General features: G+C 37.8%; 1 protein-coding gene across 1 annotated transcript; it reads right to left on the bottom strand.

The window, feature by feature from the left end:
• Positions 1–6,835: 6,835 nt before the first annotated feature.
• On the bottom strand, positions 6,836–8,703 carry LOC134218203 (probable cytochrome P450 9f2). Its single transcript, XM_062697111.1, has 2 exons — positions 8,117–8,703; positions 6,836–8,054 (listed from the first exon to the last, which is right to left on the bottom strand). The coding sequence occupies exons 1-2, from the start codon at positions 8,650–8,652 to the stop codon at positions 6,998–7,000; spliced, it is 1,593 nt and encodes a 530-aa protein (XP_062553095.1). The 5' UTR covers positions 8,653–8,703; the 3' UTR covers positions 6,836–6,997.
• Between the last annotated feature and the right edge of the window lie 2,059 nt (positions 8,704–10,762).

Here is a 10,762-nt window from a genome sequence, read left to right as displayed (position 1 = left end):
CCAATTTAATAATTAGGTCTACGTAGTTGATTGACGACACAGTAAATAAATAAATAAATATAGTTTTTTAACAATTACCGTGGAGGTACCATATTTTGCGCATTTAAGAAAATTTTGAAATAAAATCATTGTTATCGAGAAACTATGATGATTATATCATTTATGTAGTAGTTAATTTAATCCACGGAAGACTATAACATTAAAATTTTGATTAAATTGACTAAGAAAATATATTATTAATCGATTTGTGGATTGGCATATGGTTCCTAATTCTGGGCAATATATTTTGAATGTTCATATTCGCACAATGTCTTAATTCTGCGCAAAATAATAAACACTCAGTTTGAGTATATTTTTTATCTCATGAAATGGTTTGAACATTTATACAAATATTTCATTACTTTTGCACGTTTTTAGTACCATGTAAGGTTTCTACCCCATTCCCGGCCTAACATGCGTAGACTGCATTATTTAATTGATATTTGTGACAGGAAGCAACTTTTCTTGGATTTTGTGGGCTGTATATATTGCATTGGGGTTCACTTGCTTGAAAAATAGCTATTCATAAATATCGTTCAAAAAGCTTTATTTGATTTAAATTAAGAGGTGCCACCTATTTCAGTCATAGCGATTGCAATCCGGCACTTCAGACCAGTTCCTGCCTAAGCAAAATTTCGCTCAATCTCTCAACATCTTACTCTCATTCACTCGAGAGGTAGAAAATGCGACGTAAACAAAAATATGCAGTCTAACGCCGACATGATGCCAGATGGTATTATTTATAATAATTTGTTTTGTGAAAGATATAGGAAGTGACCGTTTTGGCCAACTTAGTGCCAATTTGGCCAACCCTGAAAAATCTATTTTTCCAAAATAATCGATCAGTTGAAAGCAGCGTTGAACCGTGAGGGATATATCTTTGTTGAACTAATAAAACCTCGAATTGCTTTATTTTTGAGTTATTCGCAAATTGGCCAAATTAGGAACACGGCCAAAACCGGCAGCTACTCCTATTCAGTCATCCAAATTACTTCCAAACGCTTAAACACAATATTTTTTCAATGAAATCGAGAAAATTATAATTAACACGATAGTCAACGTATTAGATAATTTTCCTTGAACGATGAAGGATTTTTTCATACTAAAAGACTCTGGCCTTTTGGCAGCACGGTGCGGCTAGAAGTGCTTAAGCCGAGGTGAATTTTGTTCGGTTTGATGTGGTACATTTTAAATGTATTCTATTAATATGTTTATAATAGTTCTAGTGAAACGAACAAATAGAAAAGATTAAAGTGCGTGAGTTTAGAATTATGTGGGTGATCAACAGCTCCAAGCAATGATTGTATCGAGAACTGTGAGATTTTCAGGTAGGTGTTTATGAAAATACCGTTTTGTAAAGTGGAAAGATTCACTCGGCTCAGTGGTAGCAACGGAAAGCGAATGTTCGGAACCTGCATTTTATTTTCTATAATTTGACCAATTAGGAGGAATAAATGGTTGGAAAATATTGAGTATTGTGCGAAATAAACGGGATACTTTTGAAAAATTATCAATCATAAACCTACGGCTTCCAGAAAGTACAAATCCTTAGTTTTCTGTGCAGTGAGCCGGGAATCGGGTCCATAGGCCCAAGTAGTGATTTACCCTATGTTGCCTAAAGTCTATCTGACTACAACGTTTTACCGTTCTTGTACACTAAGTATACGAAAAAACGTCTACTCCAAAACGAACTTTAATATAAGACCTGCCAAATTAGACCCAAACCCAGTTGACTAAGCTGTGATGAATTGAGATGATGCCTGTGTGTGCGTGTATGTGTGTATGATGTATGTGCACAAAGATCTTATACACAGAGAAACAGACGTCTCACTCAACACATGTTACATCGTTCACCTTTTTAACGGTTGATTTAATTTTTTGTAGGTGGTCAATCGGCCACCGATTAAGCGCTTCCATAGATTTTGCTTGTGTTTGACCACAGAGAAACAGACGTCTCACTTAGAACAAAATGCAATCAAAATCATCGTCACGAAAACATTACCGCTCAATGCTAAAAGCACTGTAGGTGGACAAGCGGCAACCAGGTGGCGGTAGTGAGTAAACGTCAAACACAAGCAAAACCGATTGAAGCGCCATCGGTGGCCGATCGACCACCTACAAAAAATTGAATCCACCGTTAAAAAGATGAACGATGATACATGTGTAGAGTGAGACGTCTGTTTCTCTGTGGTTTGACGTTTGCGCACTACCGCCATCTGGTTGCCGCTTGGCCACACACAGTAATTTTAGTATTGGGCGGCAATGTTTGCGTGACGATGATTTTGATTGCATTTTGTTCTAAGTGAGACGTCTGTTTCTCCCTCCCCTCGGATATGTGATCTTGCCGCGATGGGTGGGCTTACGGCATTAGCACTGATATGGCAACCAAAGACATATCCTGTCGTGGTGGTATCACATGTGGACTATTTTTGTTCAATGCCGCGTCACAATTTGGCATTGACGCACTGATTTTACGAATGTGCATGTGATCCAACGGACATCATCGTGTCTTGGAGCCTGGGATAGTGATGCAGTGAGGTGGGCTTCTTTCCTCAGTAATAATGAAGTGAGAACTCCTCCTTTTTTTGCAATACTTTTCTGATGTGTTCCCTGAAGATGATGAGTCGTAGCTACGCTGAACTCTAGCTAGATAGGTATATATAGAGAAATTGTAATCAACTTTATCGACATTAATAGGAAATTGACATTAATAGGATTCACTGAGTAGAAGTCTTTTCAAAACTAGGAGCGTGGCGCTTCTTTTATTTTGTTATGTCCAAATTAAAGAGCCATAATATAAAATACCACACTTGACAACAATGGTATACAAACAATCTAATAATGGCTTCATTCTCGATAAATTTTATTAACAGATAGGGAATAGGCGTAATGAAGCTTTATGTTGCCACCGAAAAGTGAATCCTATAGCTGACCACGACTTAGATAATGATAGTTATTTTACTTGTAAGGATTTAAGACGATTAGATACGGTAGGGCAAATTTCATTATCTTCGCTCAACTTTAAAGCGAGCCTCTTTCAAACTTTAAAACTAGGTTTTCCATCTATGCAGAAACGACCCTGGGAGATTAGTATTAGACAAATCTAATGAAGGAACGACGCAACATAATCTACAATGAGTATTGACTTAAACTGAATTACGTAGAAAACAAAAAACTAAGAAAGACAATGGATAGGTGAATTAAACAAGATAAAACAAATGACATCTTACGAAATACTTGACAAAATTAGAAGTAAACTTACTGTTTGACTATTAAAACTTGTAATGCCAGACATCACTGTAATTGGTAGAAGACATAAAGATGGGCACAATTCCTGTCAAACGTGGCACATGACGTTACTCTTCTTATAGGACTCTACTCCAAACTACTTCTGATGTTTTGGTTGTGTTTTCGTAGTGTAGATGCAGTCTCCTTTCTTCTGCTTGTCGTTTATGGAGCTGTCAGTGTGGAACGCACCTATCTCTTTCTTTCCCATGATTCTTCTTATGGCTGTCAGTGCGGAATTTTCTATGTTGGCTACGAAATGAACTGTGGTAGAGGTATACAAGTGTCAGTCCCGTGCTTTAACCGCATCAAAATGTGTGAGAGAATGTATGTATGTTTTTGTGAGTGTGTGTATAAACCATCATCTGAAGAGTGTGTTTAATCTGTGAATCACACTATGAAGAACTGAATGTTTAATACGCTCATCAAGCTAGTTATCATTAATTAATAGTGTTTTCAAATATTTGGATCTGCTTCAAGAACAATAGCATAAAATTTGATTTAGGAAATGAGTGGAAAATTATGCTGAAGTGTTTTGGGTGATGACTGAGAAGTGCAAAATATAAATAATGTAAAAAATTATGAATCGATGTTAGATGGTGTTGGCAGTCATGGGTGTACATTAAGTGAATCAACTCATCATTAAACACACGACTGCAATATATGTTCAACAAAATAGTAAACAGGGACTTATACAGTGAACGTTCGCTAATTGGAGTTTTTCTAGTTGGGGCGCTTTTTAGTTGGGGGTTCGTTAATTGGGGCGAAACCCAATTAAAAAGCAGCTAAACGTCAGAATATGATGTCAAAAATGCGTTGACGTTTTGTTTCCGTGTTTGGCGGGATCGATATTTTCTGGCGCGTAAAATTTTCCTTTGTTCAATGCAAAAAGTAAACAACATTGACGCTTGTCAAAATGCCCCAATTAGCGAACGGCATTCGCTAGTTGGGGTGAGGTCGTGCCCCAATTAGCGAACGATCACTGTATACTTATTAAGGAGTGACGTGAATTTGGAAATGTACGGGATTTTGAACAAGGATGATTCTGAAGATTTAGTAATTTGATTTTGACCGTTTAGTGATTTCTCAGTGATCCGTTTCTGGGGATGGTTTTCCTGCCTAAGAGAGTTATAATAGTGGAGAAGTTGTGGAAGAGAAGAAATAACTGCCTAAGAGAGTTATAATAGTGGAGAAGTTGTGGAAGTGAAGAAATAACAATACGGTGATAGTGACCGCAATATTGTTGGTGATCGCGATGACTGTGCCAAGATTAACGTAATGATAGTAGGTGAATAGGATGAATGATTTCATTGCTTATACTGAGTGAAGTGACTGAGGTGATTAGAAGTGTCAGAAAAACGTATATATTTTTTAAAGTTAAAAGAGAAGAAATGAGTGATGTTGATGTTAGTGATAGTAGTTTGACAATACTAAGTGCTTATAATGATGGGGGTGGGCTGTTAAACAAATCCTTGTTTTCATCAACACGGCCCACAACAGTGACCACATGAGCAACATCGCTTAGGAACGTTTGTGTGGTGATGAAAAACGGGAGGCTCATAGAAGCCAATATGGGCGAGGTACAGTGTAGATTAATAGCAAGGGACAGCTGCCATTGTAACCACCACAAAAAAAAAAAAAAGAAAAAAAGTGAGACGTCTGTTTCTCTGTGTCTTATACATTTTTCAAGTCCATTATCCGATTGCTCACCGTCGCCACAAGTTGCTTTCGACCCGGGATACATTTTTTCCGGGGATCCTGGCTTTCGACGATACATTTTTTCCATTAGACAACTTTGGGGCCGTACACTAATTACGTAAGCACTTATGGGGGGAGGGGGGTCGGCCATATTCTTACACTCCATATAAATAAAAATAGATTTGTATGGGAAAAATCTTACATGGGGGGAGGGGGGGTTGAAAACCCCAGAAAAATTGCTTACGTAATTAGTGTACGGCCCCTTTCCAGATCGGTTATTGTGTTCATGCCAATGTTCAAGTCACTGTTTTGCCTTGTTTACTAAAGTTCGCTATTGATAAAAAGGCAATTTTTTATTCCGATCAAATCCGATATTTATATGGAATAGAAATAAATGTAATCCAACGCGAATAATAAGACCAGTCTTACATAAAATGCAGATGGTGCCGAAAGTGCTATTTATCTCAAATGTCGAAATGCCAGTCCGACCTAGGAAATCTCCGAGTGTCGATTTTTCAGGGAAAATTATACGTGCTAGTCACGTTGAGATTGAGATTAATATTGAGATTAGATACCTAGAAGTTTAAAAAACGCTCAGTGGAGATGTGGTGCGCAAGGCCAAGTAGCAGATGTCCCTTGTCTCTTTCCGGATAATCTATCTTCGCATTTTTTTGCCCTCCTTGTTTTATTCCAGCATTTTGAAATATGTTTCCTTGCCAAAACAGTTGCTACGTTCAATTTGGGGTGACAAGCCAGGCTTATTTGTACCTATGCATTCCGCGCGCACAATTAGGAACAGAAAGTAAATTTTGTGCCATATTCTGCGCAACATAAAATGCTTTCTATAAGATAGAAATTACACTCTGAAAGCCGATTTTCATCATATTAAAGCAACAAATGATCTGCTTTTGCACTTCACCTTAAAAAAAATGAGTTCAAATCTTTTTTTGCTCAATTTAGAGAAAAAATTGTTTATGTGCGTTTTAGCGCTGCTGCTAATGAGGCCATTTTTTGACATTTTCGATTTTACCAATTTTGTTTTTCTTCATATTCCCGTTATCAACGCTAATTTATTACTTTATTATCTGCCCATGACAACAATAAATTCCCAACTTTTTGATGATATGTAAGTAAATATAATAATAACAGTAAAGAAAATTTTAATTTTAAAGAATTAGGAGCCGCGCAGAATAAGGCACGCTCACGGTACAATACTTCGCGTTTCCGTTTTCTAAAGTTTTAAGCAAATCTTAAATATATTTGCTCGTTCTGGTAATAATTAAGTGGTGATCAGGTGAATTAAATGGTTTACTTCAAAAATTGATCGTGGTCATACACAACGCATCGCACCCTGACAATAATGCCGTATTTTACAATTCATTTAATTAGGGCAAACATCAGAGACTCGTGAGGAGAAAGTCGGACAAACAGAAAACTGAGTGGAGAATGGACCATTGGTTCTCGAAGAAAATTAATATTCATAATAATTAATCTCGAGAATCATTTTCGTATCGCTAATTAAAAAAATCCCCATTGCCAATAATAACTGTGATCCCTGATTTATTAGAAGGGTGGATTAAAGTTATATTGCAGATATGAGCCTGCAAATCTCTTGAATAAAGACAATAATAATAATTGTATTTGTTACTTTCAGAAGTAGGACTTTCAATTTAGTATCCTCGAAATGATCAGAATAATCCTGCTTGAACTAGATAAGTCTTCTTTTTGCATAAGTATCAATAATCAACGTAATTACATTAATAAGATGCTTACTATTATAAAAATTGACCATCTTGTCCCTTATTGAAATATGTTTTAGTTAGATGAACAACAGTGAAGTGTGTATTTTGATTTAAAAACATATGTAAAACAAAAACGAGCAAACATAGACAACCATTGGTGCATTAAAATAAGTGGCGACGACGGCAACGGTTTTTTTCCAAGCACAGCGGTAAAATCTCATGTTTGAAACTTTTCATGATGTAACTTTTCTTGGTGTCAATTTAAACCAAAATCCATTCAATGCGGTATATGTCAAAGATAACTTACTTATTTTGATTGGCACATCCATTTTGTTGGAATACTCCACAGAAAAATTTGCGAAAAAATAATACAACAAGCATTTGGCTTGCATCAGTGCCAGTCTTGATCCGATGCAGTTTCGGGGTCCACTTCCAAACGGTAGGAACGCATCCTGATTGATGTTGTGTTTATTTTCGTCGGAGAATCGTTCCGGATCGAATCGGTACGGATCGGGGAAGAATTTGGGATCTCGATGAAACGACTGTATAGGTATCTGAACAACTTGACCTTTTTCAACAGTTACTTTAGTTCCGTTGTGGTCCTCGAAGATGTACGGCTTAACGCAAACGCGGTTGGTGAATCCTAGAGGTGACCACCGCCGTAGACTCTCCGTTATGACCATGTCAAGGTATTCCATCTTCTGGAGTACTTCATAGGTCAAAGCTTTTCCTCCCAGTCCTTCTCTAACTGAATTAATTTCTGCTTCCAACTTTTGTTTAACTTCTCGGTTCCCCACTATTTCATACAAAGCGAAACAAAGCAAATTCGTTGTCGTTTCTATGCCACCAAAGAAGAAAGACGCAGCTACAGCTGTGATGTCCAAATCGGTATATTGACTGTTCTCCGTTGATGCTTCAATATGCTCCACAACAGTAGTAAATCCAGCACTTTTCAGTTCGTCGTCTGCCTCATCTTCTTTAAGTTCATTCAAACGAGCTTGAACTAACAAATGAATGAAATCAGGTCGCACGATTTTATTTGCTTCGCGTAGTTTGATGGTCTTCGATACGACATCAACGTAGAAATCAGCCACCTCCTTAGATAGGAAACTCAGTCTGAAAAATTTAAAAACACTATTTGGGATAACCTTCCATAAGAAAAATTTGAGACCCTGGAATCCTGCAGCGGCAGTCAACTGTTTCCCTCTTTTAAAAAATTCGTTGTTCGGATTATGAACGGAGTCGATTTCCACGCCAAACGAAACTGAAGTGATGATGTCGCTGATAAGTCTGAAAACAGATTGCAAAAACACATTAAATACTATTATGCGCACACTTTGAATAATTCTTACTTTTGAAACAGATCACGTATATCCAATTCCATCTCCCCATGTCCAGCATCCTGCGCCAATCTCTGCATAGCACCATCCACATACTTCGACAGCAAAGTAAACATGTTCCTCATTTTGCTTCCTGTGAAGGCGGGACTCAATCCAGACCGTCCATGCCGCCATCGTTGACCGTCCATGAAAAACAGCGCACGCCCCAGAATGGGATCCACATCCTCCGAAATCGTATTCAAATGCTCGGTGAAGTGATCAAAGTCTTTGATCATAATCTGTTTGGCCAAAGCTGGATCATGGACCAAATATCCCGGTTGGCGGAACGTGAAAAATCCTGAGAAACGATTTTCCGGGAACATGTTGTACCCCATATCGGCTACATCACTGAGGTGAGAGAAAACCGGCCACAGGCCCCCGAACAACGGATGCGGCTTCACGTATGGTACCTTTCGCTTATCGAAATAATCATATGTCGCGATGCTCCACCGATAGATCAGATACGCCGCAATGAGTGTAGCGAGCACAAACCACTCTGATACACCCATTGCTTCCGCTACGGTAAGCAACGCTGAACGAACGTTTGCTGTAGATGAAAACTCCATGGGAACTAACTGATTACGTCGATTAGCTCACTGATATATGTTGTTTAGAAGAAAGTGGGACACGTCAGTTCTAAGAGATAACAAAAATTTCATTACCAAAATAGATTCAGTTTTATCAAACACATTCTGATTCGAATTGTTCTATAATCTTCGCTATCTGCGGCGAATGTTATCGTTACGCATGAGTCAAGTTTACGTTTGCATCCCTTGTGGGGATGATCTGTGATTCTGGTACGACGAATAACGGAAACATCGTTTGAAAAGCGTTCGCGTGGAGAATAAACAGTATCCAGTCGACATACTCGCGAATCGGTACACCGAAATCTACAAGTAACAAAACAATAAGTTAAGCTCGGGTAAACGTTTACCCAAAAGTGTACTACAATCATTTTACCTAGTTTTAAGTTAATTAAATTTAAGGCCGATTTTTTTATACTTTTCTAATTTTATCAGAAGATCATTAGTTCTTGACATGATACTTCCAGATATCCATATAGCATTTTGGTAAATTATAAATCAATCCTTAGTACCAAAATTGTTAAATACGTTGTTTATATTTTAGATTGAGATTTCACTACAATGGTGAATCGAATGAACGCTTTTCTATGTTTCTTTTTATTGCTCTTTATTATTTTTTTCGTGGAAAGTTTTTAATTTTTGTGTAAAAAAAAATATTTATTTTGTTTAAAATTTTGTATTTGTATATTGCTAATATTGATTTGTTTATGGAAATTTTGTATTTTTTCCGTGCAACATTTTGATTTTTTAATGGAAAATTCATCGTTTAAAAGACTACTATGTTTGCTTTAAAAAGTGATTTTTTATGGAAAATTCCTAATTTGTTTATAGAAATTTTTGCATTATTTGTGAAAATGTTATATTTATTTATTGCTCATACTCTGATTTCTTTATTGGCTATTTACGGTTTACGGCTATTGCGGCCTCTTCCGGGTTATCTACTAAATATTATCTTCGCTTGTATTTATTCCGACATACGAACAACGTGACCAGCCCACCGTAGTCTGCCGTGAATCAGAGTAGTATACAGTGCGAGTTTTGTTTTTGTTTGCAGACTACGGGACTTAAGCTAATTACGAGTCCATAATAAGCCCTATTTGCAGCTGCAATACGCCTTTTCACCTCGCGTGTAACATCATTATCGCACGTCACTAATGTTCCAAGATACATCAAACTCTTCTACCACTTCAAATTTTTCACCATCCAGCACCATTTCGCTACCACCACCACCACTAATCGTAAGTCCAATCCTCGCTGTCTTCCTTTTAAAAGGCACAAAAAAAAATCTTGAGATCAAATTTCACATTATTGATACTGATGTCATCTATGCAAATGAATTTATGCAGCATCTCCCTCCGACGCGCGCTTTTAATTCTTTCTGTGGTCACCAAGCGAATGATTTTCACTTTGAACTAAATTCGTTCAAGTTTAACCTTCCCTTATAAAGAATATTGGTCCTGAGAAGAACCAATTGACCTTCCTTCCGAATCACTAACAGCAACCACTCACGACACGCGCTTGTGATTCTGCTGTCAAAGTCAAATTTCTGCTGTCGCCAAGCGATGATGATTTGCACTTTGATGAAAATTTCTCTTGGCTCTACTATAAAATTGAGGTGCTGAAAAGAGCCGATTGATTTTCAATAATGCGCCTTCCATATTAACTGCAACAAAACCAGATTCAGAATCATGCGAGAAAATGTCACTGGAGTGCCGCTGACGCCAACGATAGTTACTCGATAGCTTACCGCTGAACCGCTGCAGATGCAGAACTAACCGCCTTCGATACTGGGAACGCTCTAGAAGCTGTCGTTCTGTCCGTTCTCCGTGCCCGCTCTCGGTGACTATTCACTGTGGAACAGAAATGACGCTCAAGTGCGAAACACGGTGGGCCAACAGGACCGAAACCTACATCATTCTGATGTCCATGGTGGGAATGCATGAACGGGATTAGTTGGTTCTCATATTTTTGCTGGATAGGACAACCCAGGTAACACCGAAAACAGCATTTTTAGCGAAGACCTAAGAATCATGTA

This window comes from Armigeres subalbatus, chromosome 2, assembly GCF_024139115.2.
Source record: "Armigeres subalbatus isolate Guangzhou_Male chromosome 2, GZ_Asu_2, whole genome shotgun sequence".
NCBI classification, from domain to species: domain Eukaryota; kingdom Metazoa; phylum Arthropoda; class Insecta; order Diptera; family Culicidae; genus Armigeres; species Armigeres subalbatus.
The sequence above is the reverse complement of the archived record's forward strand: the minus strand, read 5'-3'. Positions and strand labels throughout refer to the sequence as shown.

Coding starts and splice junctions, on each gene's coding strand:
- LOC134218203 (XM_062697111.1), bottom strand. CDS start 8,652: ATGGGTGTATCAGAGTGGTTTGTGCTCGCTACACTCATTGCGGCGTAT. Junction 8,055..8,116: donor ATACGTGATCTGTTTCAAAA/GTAAGAATTATT, acceptor ATCTGTTTTCAG/ACTTATCAGCGACATCATCA.